Here is a 17,905-nt window from a genome sequence, read left to right as displayed (position 1 = left end):
ATATTTTAAAATTTCTCTTGAGATTTCTTCTTTGACTCGTGTTATATAGAAGTGTATTGTTTAATCTCCATGTACTTTGAGATTTTCCAATTACCTTTCTGTTATTGATTTCTAGTTTAATTCCTTTGTGGTCTGGGAGCAGACATTATATGATTCCTATTCTTTTCAATCTGTGAAGATAGGTTTTATGGCCGAGAATGTGGTCTATATTGGTGAATGTTCTATGTGAGGTTGAGAAGAATGTGTATCTGCTGTTGTTGGATCAAGTAGTCTATAGATGTTGATATATTCAATCGGTTGATGGTATTGTTGAGTTCAGAAATGCTCCTACTGATTTTCTGCCCTCTGAACCTATCCATTTCTGATAGAGGGGTGTTGCTGTCTTCAACTGTGATAATGCAGTCATTTGTTTCTCTTTGCAGTTCTATTAATGTTGGCTCATATAGTTTGATGCTCTGTTGTTAGGCGGATATACATTAAGGATTACTATGTGTCTTCTTGGAGAATTGACCTCTTTATCATTATGAAATGCCTTTCTTTGCTTTGACAACTTTCAGTTGCCCTGACAATTTTCTTTGTTTTGAAGTCTGCTCTGTCTGAATTTAATATAGCTACTCCTGCTTTCTTTTATTGATATAGTATAGTTTTCTCAATCCATTTACTTTTAATCTATATGTGTCTTTGTATTTAACATGGGTTTCTTATAGACTTATATAATAGTTGAGTCTTGTTTTTTAATCCACTCTAACAATCTGTCTTTTAATTGGTACATTTAGACCATTGATGTTCAAAGTGATAATTCATGTAGTTGGGTTAATATCTACCATTTTCATCACTTTTTTCTTTTTGTTGAACTTGGCCTTAGTTTCTATTTTTATCTTTCACTTTATTCTGCCTTTTGTGGTTTTAATGAAACATTTTATATGATTCCATTTTCCCCCCTTTCGTAGTATATTGGTTATACACTTCTTAAGTTTGCAGTATACATTTACAGCTAATCCAAGTCAACCTTTAAATAGTACTTCAAGGGTAGTGTGAGTACCTTATAATAATAAAATAATTCCGATTTCTCCCTACCGTCCCTTGTATCATTGTTGTCATTTTTTTCACTTACATATAAGCGTACATAAGCATATAAATATGTTCATAAAATACATATATAAGCACACATAATTGAATGCATTGTTGGTTTTATTGTTTTGAACAAACTGTTATCTGTTAAATCAATTAAGATAAGAGAAGTAAAGTTTTAATTTTACCTTCATTTACTCTTTCTTCGATAGTCTTCCTTACTTTATGTAGATCCAAGTTTCTGACCTATATTATTTTCCTCCTCTCTAAAGAACTTCTTTTAACATTTCTTACAAGGCAGATCTGTTAGCAGTAAATTCCCTCAATTTTTGTTTGTCTGAGAAAGTCTTTATTTCTCCTTCACTTTTGAAGGATAATTTCCCAGAGTATAGAATTCTGGGTTAGTGAGCTTTTTCTCTCAACACTTTAAGTTTCACTCCACTCTTGCTTTTGTGGTTTCTGGGAAGTCAGATGTAATTCTTATCTTTGTTCTTCTATAAGTAAGGTATTTTTTTTAGCTTCTTTCAGGATTTTTCTTCATCCTTGATTTTCTATGGTTTGAAAGTGGTATACCTAGGTGTTGTTTTTGGCACTTACCCTGCTTGTTTTTCTCTGAACTTCATAGATCTGTGTTTTTGTGTCTGACATTAATTTGGGGAAATTTTCAGTCATTATTGTTTCAAATATGTCTTCTGTTTCTGTCTTCTCCTTCTAGTATTCTCATTATGCATGTTACACCTTATGTTGTTTTCCCACAATTGTTGGATATTCTGTTGTTTTCTGTAGTCTTTGTTCTTTTTGCTTTTCAGTTTTCAAGGATTCTATTGATATATCTTCCAGCTCAGAGATTCTTTCCTCAGTTGTGTCCAGTCTACTAGTAAGCCCATCAGAAGCATTCTTCATTTATGTTACAGTGTTTTATTTGTAATCTCCAGCATTTCTTTTTGGTTCTTTCTTAGGATTTCCATCTCTCCTCTTACATTGTCTATCTGTTCTTGCATGCTGTATACTTTATCCATTAGAGTTCTTCACGTGTTAATCATAGTTGTTTTAAATTCCCGGTCTGATAAGTGCAGCTTCCCTGCCAGGTGTGGTGCTGATTTGTGATTTTTGCCTTTTAGTGTGCCTTGTAATTTTTTCTTGACAGCCAAACATGAAATGACATGATGTACCAGGTAAAAGGAACTGCTGTAAATAGATCTTTAGTAATGTGTTGGTGAGGTATAGGAGGAGAGTAAGCAGTCTGTGATCCATTGGTTAGGCTTCAGTTTTGTAGTGAGCCTGTGCCTCTGGACTTTGAGCTTCACAAGTGTTTCTCAGTTTTTTTCTCCCACTTTAGGGAGGACGAGATGGCTAGAGTGGGCTGGAGTTGAGTATTTCCCTTCCCCTGATCAGTTAGGCTCTGATTAACTGATTAACTAGTTCCGCCTGAGGGCAGGCCTTGTTGAAAAGAGCAGAGCACTCTCGCATATTTCAAAACAAATTTCAGTCTGTTCAGCTTTTTACTTATTAGGACCATGTGGCAACTCCAAAGCTCTTTGCATGTGGAAAGAGAAACCAGCAGTCCAGTGATGTTTTGTTAAGTTTTAGAAGAAAATATTTATGACCTGGAATAGAAAGGATACCTTATGCCACACTCAAATAATGCTGACCATAAAAGAAAAGATGAGAAAATACAATACATTACAATTAAAGACTTTTCTTCCTCAAAAGACATTATAAAGTGAAAAGATCAGCTACACACTGGAAGAATATGTTTCCCACACATGACAATGAATTGGTTTTCAGAACATATAAAGAACTCCTACAAATTGATAAGGAAAAATATTTAATAGAAAACAGGTAAAAGATAGTTACAGATATTTCACAACAGAAGAAACACAAATCTATAATAAACACAGAAAAAAATTCTTAAACTCATTAGTAGTCAAGGAAATGCAAATTAAGATCACATTGAAACAATAGTTTATATCCATTAGAGTCACAAAATTAAAGTTTGCCAGTACCAAGTGCTGGCGAGGATATAGATCATTAGGAATTTTTATATAGTGCTAGTTGGACTGAAAATGTATACAACCACCTTAGAAAACAATTTAACATTATCTCTGTAAATCTGAACATATGTATACTCCATGACTCCAAGTTGACTTCTAAGTATATGCCCTAAAAAAACTCCTGCATATTGTATAAAAGACAGAAAGACACATAATTTATTACAACATTGTTCTTAAAAGCGAAAACTGGAAATCACACAAGTGTTTATCTCTGGAGATTAGATAAAAATACTATGGTGTATTCCCACTGTGGAATATTATATAACAGTGAAAATAAATGAACTACATCTATATTCTTAACCATGGATGGATCTCAGAAATATAATGTTAAGTGAAAAGTTGCAGAAGACTAAATACATTAAGATACAATTTCTATGTAAAATTCAAAAGGCAGCCAGATAGTGTATTGCTTAGTATACGAGTATGTGGTAAAATTATTTTTAAGAAGCAATGGATGATAAACACAGGATTCAGGATAATGGTTACCTGTGAATGGGGGTAAAAAGAGGGATGGGATCATATGGGGAGCACACAGGAAGTAGTAATGTTCTAGTTTTTGGGTTGGGTAATAGGTTCTTGAATGTTCATTTTATTATTAGGTTTTAAAACTCCCATATATATTCTATGTATTCTTTTTTTATGTTTCAAATATTGCATCATAAGATGAGAGAGAGTAGGCTTTCCAGATCTACCTCTGGAAGGCAAGATTGCACTGCGATCCAGGTGTCCTTATGACCAGGAAGACAGAGTCGAGTAGAAGACAGGCTTGGAGGGCAGTCAGATCCCTTAAAAGACGGGAAGCAGGGGCCAGAAGGAAACTTGGAGGTGATGGATGTGTTCATCACCTTGACTGTGGTGGTGGTTTCTCAGAGGTATACTAATGTCAAAACTCATCAAATTGTACACTTTAAACACACACAACTTATTGTCCCAATAAAGCTATTAAAAGAGGTTAAAGCCAAGCTCTTCTCCCACTTGAACGATGAGCTAATTCTGTCTTCCTTCCCATGGAGGAGTGTGGGAATGATGGAGCATTCCCTCATGCTCTCCCTGCCCCATGGACAGTTCCCTCCTCTCCTTGGAGGATAAGGAGGTGCATTTTCTTTCTTCCAGCCTAATAAAAATAATAAGTTTTTCTCAAAAAATGTTTGATGAATTGTTGGCCTTACACTGTTGAGTGAATCCAGTTTTTTAAAGGTCAGATATGGTATTACCTGAATGAGTTGTCTAGAATCTGTTCTTCAACCGTGGAGAATTGTAAGATAAACTAAAATGAATATTCCTTTTTAACTGAAGCCTTATTTTGATCTTACAATCTATATGACTTTAACAAATACCCATATATTCGAAGTGAAGTTTTCCTGACGTTAACTTTTCCTTGAACACTAGATGGTGTGGTAAAACCCAGCCTTTCGAAAGAAGAGCACCACCAAAACAAGAAGCTGTGTCTTGGAAACCACTGAGAAGTCCTGTCTAAACTGGAGTGAAGACCTCAAGAATTTTTATTTTACTTTTAAAAGTTAATTCAGAAAATAAGGATGGATTTCTGTGAAAAGTTGAAAAAAAGTTTTAAGAAAGCTAACTTATTACTAGCATATGAATGATGTTAATGAGAATATTTTTATTTGAGGTTGGTGTGTTTTCCAGAATATAGTACTGTGTTCTTTTATTACACTAAATGAGGTAGCAATAATTGAATGAGACCAGTTGAATTGTCCATAGGGATTGATTTCTCCATGTCTTAGCTTTATATTAGCCAGTTTGAAAGAGGCTGGTTCACTGGAGGTCACATCTCAGCAGACAATTACACACCTTCTAAGAAATATTAATTCCTTTGGATTATGATGGTGGCAGTAAATTGCTCCAGGGAAATAAATGGCAACCTGGCCATTATTAAGAGTCAGTGTGTGAGTCACCAGAAGTTCACATTTGTACCCAAAGCTTTCTAATAAGCAGAATTTACTTAATTAAGTGTGACTCATAAAAATGAAGTTGACGGACCTGGTCTTCATTATTAAAAGTATATATTTTTTAATGTTATTAATTTTTCTTAAAGCTTTCGATATGTAGAAGTCACAATGATTTGTTGGACTAGGGTGTTATATCACTGATTTGGGGTAGCAATAGGAAAATGGTATTCTGAGACATTGTTATTGTTTGATAGCAGTGACTTCTTGAAATCACTAACAATGAACCTTAAATTTGGTGTTGACTTTAAGAGAAAAATATTTAGTCTGGAATATTGAAACTAGCTTTTTAGAATTCCATTCGGAAATGCTGCTCATTTTTCCCTCCATATAATTAACACAGAGTATCTCATAGCTTTGAATGCAAGGCCTTTTAAAAACATTTTAAAACCTTAAGAATATTGAAAGTCCTGAAAGTAAACATATTGTCAGTTCATTCACAGTCCAAACTGCTCTTGGGGGAGCGTCATTTTTTTTTTTTTTTGCTAAGAAACTTTCAGAAAATTAGTCCAAAGATGAAGGGTCCTGTTTTGTTAAGGGGGGGAGTTGCAGTGGCCCCTGGTGCACAGGCCTGGGGCGGGACATTCTGAGGAACAGCTCTCCTGGCTAGTGACGTAATCAGGCTTGCCTTTGCTATTGTCCCTTCCTTTCTGTGACATCACATGGCTTCACGAGGCCTCCTACCAGTTTCTCAGAATTGCACAGGACAATCCAAATGTTAACCAGATGCCCCTGCTTGTACAGCAGGCCTTTTAGGGCTACTGGGAGTTCAAAGTCAGCATACCAGGCAGTTGAGAATTGCCATCAACATTTTAACACAAGATACAGGGTGTGGAATAGAGAGGGACGGGAAGAGAGGTGCCTTTAGGGTTAACCAGTGGTTAAGTTGTTCTTTCATATTTATCAATAGAAAACATTGACATTTGCTTTCATCTCCCCTGTTGCTTTCATATATTAATTATATGTGTTTAAGTTTTTCTTGGATTTGTTGTTTTTTACTAATATGTCAACTACATCAAATATTTTATAAATCAGTAAATATTTTGCAAGACCCAAAAGCCTGGAATACTGCTAGGTTTACGGATTTATGTGTCAAGTGTTAGGGAGGATATCAGAAGGGAGAAACATGCAAATGGGGAAAGCTATTATTAGGAAATGGAAAGTTAATATTTCCATAGCACTATTAAAATGGCCATGATAATGCCATTTTTCCTTCTATACAACTGGTCAGATTTCAACATTTATTGAGAGTTTATGTATAGTACCAGGAGGGAAGCTCCATGAGGGCAGGGATGTGTGTGTGTGTGTGTGTGTGTGTGTGTGTGTGTGTGTTACTATATATATATATATTTTATGTATTATGTAATATGTAATATGTTACATATGTATATTTATATATATAATGTATACATATATATATATATATATATATATACTTTTTTTTTTTTTAACTGCTGAATCCAGTGCCTACAGCAGTTTCTGACACATAATAGGCATTCAGTAAATATTTGTTGACTGATCAAATGACTGCTGGACATTGGCTAGACCTGAAGATGAGATGTGTAGGAAATGCTCCCTGACCTCAGAAGGTCACCATCCAGTGGAAGGTCCAAGCATGTAATCAAGCCATAGAGACCGATTCTCAGAGTGGGGTCCCTGCCCAGTAGCATCGCATCCTCTGGGGCCTTGTTAGAAATGAAGCTTCTTAGGGCTCACGCTGACCTCCGGACTCAGACACCGGTGGGGCCTGGCCGTCTGTTCACAGCCCCTCAGGTGATTCCGATGGCCTTCAAGGTTGAGAACTTCCCTGTGGATGTAACTGTGGGAGCAGTGATGGCACAACAAAGGACAGGCATACACTCTGGGGCGTCCTGGAGAGACAGCCCTTGGAGAAGTGGAGGTGCTTACGGCGGGTCCTGAAGGAACTCACGGGGCTGTAGGCAAAAGTAGGGACAAGAGGAACTTCTGAGAGAAAGCAGTGGAGATAGGTGGTCACACTGGGAAGCAGGAGAGGGCAGTGACTGGGGACGCACAGAGCGCTGAGCTGTCACGGGAGCCCCTGGCTAACAATGGCAACTGACATCTAGTCATTCTCAGTCCAGAGCCTTTGTCCCTTGGCCTGAGAAATCAGGATTTGCACTGAAATAATAATACATCTTGAGAGGATAATAGTAAATTGATAATTTGTCAAGAATAGCCCTGCATTTGTTCTCTGCCAAGGGACAACAGAATATGCCGGCGTGAGGTGGGGTAAGCACGGGCCTGGTTCAAGCCACGCCTGCCATATAGAGTACACACAGGTTTACATGTATTGTTTCATTGTTTTACTGCTAAAGCTTTTCTGTGAGTTTTTCTTCCTCAGTTAGTTTGCAAAAATATACCCTTCTCTCATAAATCTTCATTTTATGCGTGAACACATCTGCTTTCGGATCTGCCACAACACCTCGCTTTTGACACACTTTAGCGCAAGTGGCTAAACACCAATTTTTTTTAAAAGTCTGATTTTGTCAACAGTGACCACTTGGCATTTAGCTGTGGCTGTTACTATTGCTATTTAGGATTAAGCGTCATTTAGTATCTTCATTTCATGTGTAATATTCCTGAAGTCTTTTTACTTTTCACTATCATTTTGCATTATATCATACTTCAGACATATAAAAAAGTATATTGTTAGAACAAATACTCATGTACCCAATATGAAGCATGAACATACACTGACGCTTGGAGTCTTAAGCATAGGTAATTTTCATCCTCTTTGGAGATCTAGGTTAGAGCTTTATTTTGCACCTTTTCCACACTTGCTTTCAAGGGCACATCCTGGGTTCCTGAAAGATGGTCCACGCTTACTGCAAGACCGCAGTGTTTCAGAGGCCAACTGAAGAGCAACTCAAGACCGTTACCAGGATTGCGCCCCATTTTAAGACGGACTCCATAACCAGTCTGTTTCACTTACTTTATTACCTTTTGCCTTTCAGATGTCTTCATTGTGCTTAGCCTGGGATACTTTTCCTGATAGCAAAAGGTAACCAGCTGCTCTGACCTGGGTGACCCAGTTCTGGTTCCCTGAGCCAATTTTTGACAGTTTTCTAACTTCTTTGTAAGCTGAGCAGACTGGTCTCCTAACAGTTGAACTGTGATGCTTTTTACAACATAGTGAAGGAAGGGTCCGAACGTGGGCAATAGGGGATGCCTCAGCCACCTGCAGAGGTGATTCCGAGTTAGGGCTCAGGCTACCTTTATAATTTACTGACTCTGGTATTCAAGCCTCTGTTATTTCTGGCCGACATCTAAATGTATGGTACCATTTATTCAACTCCTGAGCACCTAGGAGCCAAACTCTGTGCTAGGTTTTCAGCTCCAAATGGAAACAGCGTAATTTGCTTTGGATACTTTTTAAAATAGAGGAAATTGCATGCTCACTGTCAAATGTCACAAATTGAATTCTGAGAAGTTTAAAAAATGTATCCAGTAGCAGAGTGAAAAAATTGTTTGTATTCTAGAGCTGACAGTGTACATTTTTAACCTCCATCAAAAATTTAAAGCTATGAGTTACTCAAAATTCTACCTGAGTGATGTGCCAGAAAACCCTTCACTGATATTCTAGAATAGTCGTACTGCCTTTGCTAGAATTTTGTCTTTGTTTTTATAACACAAGAAAATCAACATAGATGAGGGTTTCTCTCTTGGCACTATTGGCATTTGGGGCCAGATGATTATTGTGGGGTCTGTCCTGTGTGTTGTAGACCATTTAGTTGCAACCCTGTTCTCTGCCCACTAGATGCCAATAGCAACTCCCCACCCAGTATGACAACCAAAAATGTTACCTAAGGGGCAAAGTCACCCCTGCTGAAAGCCACTAGTGTAAACCATCCAGTGAGTATAAGTGTGTATTTTACCACCATGTTTCCCCGAAAATAAGACCAGGTCTTATAATAATTATAATAATTAGGGCTTATGTTTGGGGGATGTCATCCTGAAAAATCTTGCTAGGGCTTATTTTATGGTTAGGTCTTATTTTGGGGGAAACGCGGTACGTGCCAATACTGTATCAGACCTAAGGGCCATTTAAATCGTCTAGTATAACCATGATACCTGAGGCTTTTTTTATGGTCAGGTACCAAAGCTTGAGGACAAATTCCACTGTACCATCTTCAAATGTCTTAAATAAATTAGGTTTAGAGTGGATGAGTCAAAAGCAACTTGCAATCTCTCATTTCAATTTTCATTTAGAAAGGTAACACATAACCTATGGCTTTTGCTTTGTTGTGTTTGTGCTTCAGGTTATTGATACACATGAATTAGACCATTTTGTAAACATCCTCAACATGGAATAATTTTTTCTACCTGTGTCAAAAGGGTAATGGAAGATCTACAGAGTAGCTATGCTTACCTGGACTATACATAAATCCATCAAAAGTTCATTTGTGGGGTGGGGTTTGGTCACAGCTGGATGTTCTGTAGAACCAACCTGACTTGCTGCCCCTCTGAAGCAGAGAACTGAATCTATTATATTTGTCTCCTAGCACAGAAAAGTGAAATCCCTCCTCCGTGACCTTAGCTGACATACACACTGTGGCTTATTTTGCAAGGACAGAGCACACTGTTCAGCATGATCAAATTTTATCTTATCGGTTGACCAAGTAGGCCTTTAATTTCTCGTATCAGCATTTGACATGTATCTTAAAGTGATGATATTTTTAATGCAATTATACTGTTGGCTATTAAAAATCCAATGGATCTATTTAATATTGTGTGGAACTTTTCTATTATTTAGGCCGATTTATTGAATATCCTGCCCTTCAGTAAAACAAACCCCATTTAGCCTTACTGGTTGAAAATGAGGCCCATTTAAAACGGAATAGCCTGTGCGTACTTTAATTTAGAAGCTGGTCCATAAAGATGTATTTACCATGTTTAGTGAACTACACTTAAGTAGACTCAGATTTCAAGGGAACTTAGATCTTATCTCCTTTGACAAACCTGGAAATGGGAGAGTCCAGAAGGTAAAATAATTTCATAAATATTAGTTAGAATGTGTTAAGGGCCTAATCAAGCATTGTCAGCAAATTTTTTTTCCATTTTCAGTTCTGTTTTTAACGTAAAAACACATTTGTCCTATACACATTGACATGTTGGCTGATTTTAACATGTTATAGTAATAAATTCAAGGACTTCCATTTTTACAAATTTTGTTGCTTTTAGTAAAATTATACTTACACATTTTAAATGATCAAATAGCTCTATAAACCTTACTTCGAAATAATAGTCTCCCCCTATCCTGTATTTCATCCCTCCCCAGAGGCAACCAGGCTCAACCATTCTAGCTGATTCTTTGTTATCTCCAAAGCTCCAAATAATATGCCTGTATTTTCCCTTAATAGTTTTTCAATTTTAGGCAGTGTTGTTTGAATTTCCATTATGGAAGACCAACCTTTCACCTCACTCTCCTCTTCACACACTTCCTTCTTTCCATCTTCCCGATACTGTTAATACTTTTATTTTGGTCACATCCATATTCACTGTTTGTTATTATGACAATGTAAATGCTATTCACAGTTTTGTCATATTGTGTACTATGATTACTTTTCCTTATTGAACTTATTTGCCTGCATTTTAAAATTATCTCTTGTTTTTTTTTGTTTGTTTTTTTGGATTGGTTTTCTATTTTATTACAAATCTGTAGCCAGACTCTTCTCCCAGTTGTGTAACCTCTCAGTACATGCAAACGCATTAGGTATCCTAGCAAATTCTTTTTTAAGAAATCCCTCTGAGAGCCTCTGATTACCTCCAGTCTGGACCAACTGCTCACAGATTTGCTGCACAGGTGTCCTCTGGGGTGCTCCCTTCATAACTACCCTGGGGATCCCCTGTTTCCTGGAACCCATTTCTTTCTTTCTCAGTTTGGTGGGGCATATCTTTCAGAAGATTCTGATAAAGAGTACATGGTGGCACGATGACTGTCAGACGAGATCATTATTGGGGAGCTGTTAGGATACTGTGAGTATCTGTACGTGTCTTTACTCTCACATTTAATTGAGAGTTTGGATATAGAATTGTAGATTGGGAATGATTTTCCCTCAGAATTTTGAAGGCATTGTTTTATGATCCTTGTTACACTACTGGAATGAGTTTCAAGAGTTGGATTGAAACCCCAAGTGAACGAGAGTTACTCAGCACCACATGTTCTAGAACAATGTAGCGTCACGTGCAGCGGCAGCCTCCTGGGACCTCACATTCACAGGCACATCTTCTAAAATGTTGTCACTGAGTCCTCGGTTCCCTTTGTCCTGTAAGTTTATGTTGAAAAGAAAACAAAAATCCTCTATTTTGATTTTAATGATTTTTGTTGAAAAAACAGAGGTAAACTGATATGTTCATTTCTCCATTTTTGTATTTTCTGTAATGTTTTGTCTTAAGCATTAAATTCCTTTCCCATTGCATATAACATATTTTTACTAATATATTTAATAAAAATAGCCACCCCATAATGTCATTATGCATCTTTTCCTTGGGGATGAGCCCCAAAGGTGTTGTGTCAGAGAAGCACATGTTCTTTGGCCAAGGGTGATTTTTAAGACTCCACGGAGGTGAGGTGTACCTGAAAAATAAGGACTTTCTGAAAAACAATCTTTGGGGAGAAAGTTAAATATTGTTTGACATCACTGTGGCATTTGGATGTATTCCTGTTTGTTATTTCTGATTGTGTATTTTAAAAGGCTTTACCAGCCTTACTGTGTGTTTTGTTTCTAGTGTTTAACTCTCATCTCTGCTTGAATTGGGACAGTAGGTGGCTTCAGGCTCAAGTTTAATGTAGACCCAGGTTATTAACCATAGGCCTGCCTGGCTCACCTGGCACCTCACAGCCGTTTACCTGGGTATCGCCTACTGAACTCCCCAAGAAGCTTAACCATTTAGTTTATGAACAGCCTTGGCAATAACTCAAAATATGGAAAGGAAAATATCATCGGTGAGGGACGGCTACAGTATTTTAAAAATATTTTAGGCTGCAGTCGAATGTAGTTTTAGTCTGCAACAATCAAATTTATGGAATTGTAGTGATTTGTAACGCTTCTGTACCATAGAAAAGCAGTAAAGAACTATTGTCTGCATCTGTTTCTGCAATGGTACCATCAAAACTGTTTGTCCTATGTGATGGTAGAAAGAACTGACTAGTGAAAGATTACTGATTATGCATAGCTACCATTTTGTAGCAGTTTTAATTTTAATATACCACTTAAAGTTACAGCTTTCACTTCTGTAAGAATGACTGTAACCCAGCAAGTAACCATTCCTGCAAACCTCTTGACTTTGTCTGCCAAATCTCTTCAGTTTGGTCAGCTTTATTTCTGGGTCACTAAACGGCACCAGCCCTCTTCATTATACACATAAACTTTGTCCTTAGTGACACTAAGATACATAAGCACTGTTCCTAATTTTCCTGAATGTTTGCTTCTAAACCCACCTACCATTGCGGGGAGGAAAGAGAAAGAAGGGAGCCCGTGTGGGGACAGAAGCTCCTTGGTGAGTAAAGGAATTTGTTAGGGAAAGCACCTGTCTTTCCAGAAGGGCATAAGCCCAGACTTTCCTGGAATATCTCTCCTCACACATACTTCTCCAGCCACTTTAGCTGTTAAGGCAGCTGTGTTTCCGCAAGTCTCTACCCTCAGAAATTAGGGTCCCGGCCAAGGTGAACAAGGGAGAAGGCTTGGTTCCTCCCCGTGCTGATGCCCACCCGAAAGGTGCCTGGCCTAGGATGCAGCCCAGGGCACAGGTGCGGGAAGGAGCCTGATTGCCGCAGAGTACGTGGAAACAGACCTGGCCCTTCCTCGCGAGCAGACGTGGTCGGGATGGTTCCAACAGCTTGACGCACCTTGTGCAGTCTGATGTGCCTGTTCGTAGTGTTTTAAAAAAGCAAGGGTTAAGCCAGAAGATTCGAAGGTACTGTCAGTATACGATGCTGTTACATCTCAAGAAATTTAAACTCATGAGCAGAGGGCCCCTGTATAACAAGTTGTGACTTCTGACCAACTTTGTTTCATCTCTGACGATAACCAGAGGTAGTTTTCTGGGTTCTTTATCCAAACGTCCCACAACTCATTAACAAATAGTTCTGAGCACTGACTGTGCCAGGCACTCTGCATGGGACCCAAACCCAGAGGAAACCTGCCCCCGTGGAGTTTATAGTCTAGCTGGGAGACAGGCATAGATATTCATGAAGATAAAGGAAAGATAGCTACGTGGAAAAGAACTCATCTCCTAACAAAACAGGCACGTGTCCCTCCAGTTCTTGCCCACTTCCTACAGATTCCTGGTATAGTTATGAGGGCACCATTGGCTGTATTTAGTGGATCTAGAAAGTTGTATTGGTTTACATTCTTGAAAAATCCTACATGTTTAAGCAGGATATATTTGGGAAACCATCAGAAAGGACAGAAAAACAATGATATCAAAAATGCAAATAGTTATACTCTCAGATACAAGTGTGTCTGTTGCCCAGGACTTTTGCCATTCCTGCTTCATTTTGATGCTGAAGTGGCTATAAAGGGACATTTTCTGCTGAGATTACACACTTTGGCATCATCTAATGAAGGACCCATATGCACGTTGGGGTATTGGGTGGAAAGAAGTGTTTTCTTTTACAAAGCAAGCAAAAGTTTTCTGTGGGCCAGGAATTTGGGCCGACTCTGCTGGGCAGTTCTGCTGCCTATGGCTGAGGTCACTTGAGGCCACATACAACTCGTGGCTGTGAGCAGGGCCCAGCTGGGTGCTGAGGCAGCTGAGGCTGGAACAGCCAAGAGGCTCCATTCACATTCTGACACAGCTGGGGGCTGTCCAAGCACCTGTCCACGCGATCCCTCCAGCAGGAATCAGGCGTCTTCACCTGGCGGCTCTGAGAGGACAGACCTGTTGTTCATGGGTCCATCCAGCCTCGCCTCGCATCAGGTTTGCTGAGGTCTCATTGGCCAGTGCCAGTCATGTGGCCAGGCCCAGAGTGTGCGTGAGAGGGGTCAGCACTGGGCAGGAAAAGCAGGAGGTGTTCATTGGGGGCCATCAAAGTGACAGGTTGCCACAGGCTGAGCAGCCCACAAAGTTAATGCCTGTTGAGAAACGGGCCACCTGTCCTGGCCCCTGGGCAGAGTTCTGTCCCCAATGCTGCTACTTCTAATGGAACTTTTCACCTCCCTAATGCTTATAGCAACGATAACAGGCCAAATACTTTCAAACTGAAGCATTGAAGATGTTTCTTAAAAAGTTGTAGGAGTTCAAGTCTACAAACCCAAATTTCAGTTTGCAAACCTGAGAGAAGTGTCCTGGATAACACTTTGTGTTGCTGCGTGAGTGTATGTTTCTGAAAAATTGTTTAAAAATTTATGTTAAACATGCTAGGGACAGCCATGATTATAACTACTATAATAATGCCCAACCCCTAATTGATAGGTAAAAGGCTCACATTTTAAAATGAAATACCGCAAGGAGGCTCTACTTTTCTTGGCCGGGATTGCTGCCAAAGTGACAGACACACCTCAGTTCTTCCTGCGTACCTCCCTGAGGATGGTCCAGAATCAGCTGCCATCGGGCCTCCGCAGACCATGCTTTTTGAGAACTCCTTCTAGCAGTCATTGCTCGTGGCCTGGCAATGGCCTGGTACGTGCAGGAAGGCAGACCTGCGGTTCCAGCCATTCGCTGGCCAAGTACTCTTCCTGCCTCTGGATGACATGGGTTCTGAGTGAGCGAAGGGGGAGAAAAAAGGGGATATGGAGAATGCAGATCAGCCCTTTCTTTTAAAAATGCCTCAGTGAGAGAAACACCACCATCAACAGCAAACGTTTACTAAATCTACTACTTTGATCCAAGCTCCCAAATCAAGAAAATGTGGATGTTCTCGGCCACAGAAGGAATGAAATCTTACCATATGTGACAACATGGATGGTCCTAGAGGATATTATGCTCAGTGAAATAAGTCAGACTGAGAAAGACAAATATCATATGATCTCACTTATATGTGGAATCTAAAGAACAAAATAAACAAAACAGAGACAGACTCACAGATACAGAGAACAAACTGATGGTTGCCAGAGGGGTGGGGAGTTGGGAGACAGAGTGAAAAAGGTGAAGGGATTAAGAAGTACAAATTGGTAGTTACAAAATAGTCACAGGATATAAGGTACAGCGTAGAGAATATACTCAGTAAGCTTGTAATAACTGTATAGTGCCAGCTGGATACTGGACTAATTTGGGAAAATTACTGCATAAATTATATAAATATCTAAGTAATATGCAGTACAACTGAAGCTAATATAAAATAATATTGAATGTCAACTATAACTGAAAAGGGAAAGAAGGAAGGAAGGAAAGAAGGAAGGAAGGAAGGGAGGAAGGAAGGGAGGAAATATGAACGCTGATGGAAAAGAATGTACTAGCTTAAATTGCCTAGTCCATTTTTTAAAGAAAACAGATCTTCAAAGAGCTTTTTGTGTTCTAAGTGGCAAACAAAATAATAGTCCATTAAATGGGTACTATTTATTTCAGGTAGCACATTAACTTGAATGTGGGAGTCTCCAAGCGAGGACGTGGGTTCTCTTTACATGCTAGAATAATCGATGATTTATGTGCCTGACAACCTTTTCACAGCCCTTTACATAGTCGTTGTATTTATGACTGTTTTATAAAACTCTGAGTATAATTTTGCTCTTGAAATGGATTATAATGTTTTGCTGTGGTGACTGTGCTTGTTTTGTCACGTTTAAGGTTCTTCTAAAGTCAAATACCGGTACTTTCTTAGTTGGCGCAGTGAGGCATTGTGGGAAATGGGGGCGGGGAGCTTGCTGCCTTACATTTCCACTCTCAAGACTGGAACTGTGAAATCACCTGGTCCAGTGTTCGTAAAAGGGGCACTTATGGCAATTTGAGTGTGATCGTTTTCCACTGGACTTCTTGAGCATAGTGGAGACTTAGCACCCCTGGCCCACACCTACCAAAAGCCATTGGAATCACCCATACATTTGGACAAAAACCAAACGTATCTGGGGGTGGGGTGGGGTGGGGGACAGCCCTTGGCTGAGAACTGCTGACCAATCCAAGCACCCATGAAAGGCTGCAACTCCCCTTCAAGTGTCCTCCAAAGATAGCAGGTCAGCCAGGCTCGGTGCTGACACCCCCGGCGATGAAAAACTCACCACCTCCTAAAGCCATGTGAACTCTACTCATGACTCAAATGTTATTTTGATGGCACGGCCCCTCCCCCACCGTTACCCCCTCATTTCCATCATTCATCCTTGGTCTGTAACACAGGCCTCTTTGTGTCACATCCGCTTCCACATGAATGCCCTTCAGTGCTTGAAAAGAGCCATTGTGTCCCTGTGGCCCGTGACAGTCTCCCACCTCTCTTGGAAACTTACTGTGTCATTTTCATAGCTTTGCATTTTATGGTAAAACACTTTCTATATTCATGTAATTTTCCCACCGTGTTGTAGGTAGGCGTGATCATTTCCACTTCACAGAAAATGAAATGGAGTCTCAGGTCCAGTGACCAACCCAAAGCCACACTGCCAGTCATTGGCAAAGCCACACGAGTCGAGTTCTTCTCCAGATTCAGTGCCTATCACAATTTTCACAGTCTGCACTAAATTTTGTCCAGTCTCTCCTTCTCTGATGTCTCCTTTCTTTCCATCTCCAGCTCTGCTTGTCTCCCATGGTAGAAAGAATCAATGGCCCCAATTTTTTACCCTTTACCATATGGCTTTGCAGGTTCCTTCCATCAACGTGGAGTATATTTCTCCACCCATGATGTGGGGTTCAATAGACTGACGTGAACAATGTCATTGTGACAGTTCTGGTATCAGGCCCAGGAAGCCTTGAGTGTCCCCACTTGCTTTTGCATTTCTGCCATCACCAGACACGAGGAGCAGAGCCATGTTAGCCAGCCCTGCTTAGATTAGGTGACCCGCAGCCAACCCACAGACCTGCCAGAAAACATAACTGGTTTCATTTAGCTTACTGAGTTTTGGGAGACTTGTTATGCAGCAATTGCTAATTGATACATTTCTCCAACCTTCAGAAAACAAAGACTTCGCTTTTATCCTTCATTACCTTAAAGCCTGTACACAACATCTCATCTGTTGTTTATCCCAGAAACCACGACTACCTTTCTGCCCCACTTTCCTTGTGGCAAGGTGCTCCCAAGTCCTAATGGCCAAATCCTGCTTGGTCCCTGCAGTCTTCAGCGCCTTGTGCCACCTTGCACTTCCGAAACTCCTTCTTTGGCTTTCTGACACTTGCCATGTTTCTTACCTCCCCCCGTCCTCCCAGGGTCTCCCTTGTGCCCTCTTCCCTCTTGCTTTTCTTCCCTCTCTCCAGGGACCCCATCCTCTCCCATGAGCTCAAGGACCACAAAAGCAGGGACAGCTGTTTCCAACCCCACATCTCTTTAAAGCTGTGTGTGCATGTCCGCTTGACAGCTCCCCCAGGAGGTCCTACACGTTTTACCCAGAGAATGACTGCAGGCCAAGTGGAGGAAGGACGAGCATGGGGAGAGACCAGTGGCCAGGGCTCCAGACAGGAAGGTACCACAAGAATCCAGGCAAGAGGTGATGCGGCCGGACTCGGGGCATCAGGGTTACTAGAAACCCCTGAGCACCTGTGCTTCTTACTGGCAGAGTTGGAGTTTGGTTTTTGGACTTGGCTGTAGGGCTTCACATTTATCCTTGTAAATCTCGCCATGGTAGACCTAGCCTAGTACTGCAGCCTGTCACGCTCCGTGTTAACTTCACTATACCCGCTAATTAGGCACCCATCCTCCCCAGACTCGTGACT

The 17,905-nt window shown here is 40.0% G+C and overlaps 1 protein-coding gene across 2 annotated transcripts in view; it reads left to right on the top strand.

The window, feature by feature from the left end:
• Nucleotides 1–9,838, top strand: part of CDADC1 (cytidine and dCMP deaminase domain containing 1) — a 48,459-nt gene extending 38,621 nt beyond the window's left edge. For both annotated transcript variants that reach the window (XM_019748029.2, XM_019748030.2), the window contains one exon: nucleotides 4,515–9,838. In XM_019748029.2, coding sequence (XP_019603588.1) covers nucleotides 4,515–4,588 — 74 coding nt within the window. In that variant the 3' untranslated portion in view covers nucleotides 4,589–9,838. The remainder of the gene's footprint in view (nucleotides 1–4,514) is intronic.
• The last annotated feature ends 8,067 nt before the right edge of the window (nucleotides 9,839–17,905 follow it).

The sequence above is a fragment of the Rhinolophus sinicus genome, linkage group LG04 (assembly GCF_036562045.2).
Source record: "Rhinolophus sinicus isolate RSC01 linkage group LG04, ASM3656204v1, whole genome shotgun sequence".
Classification (NCBI taxonomy): domain Eukaryota; kingdom Metazoa; phylum Chordata; class Mammalia; order Chiroptera; family Rhinolophidae; genus Rhinolophus; species Rhinolophus sinicus.
Note: the sequence above shows the minus strand (reverse complement) of the source record. Positions and strands in the feature narration are given on the sequence as shown.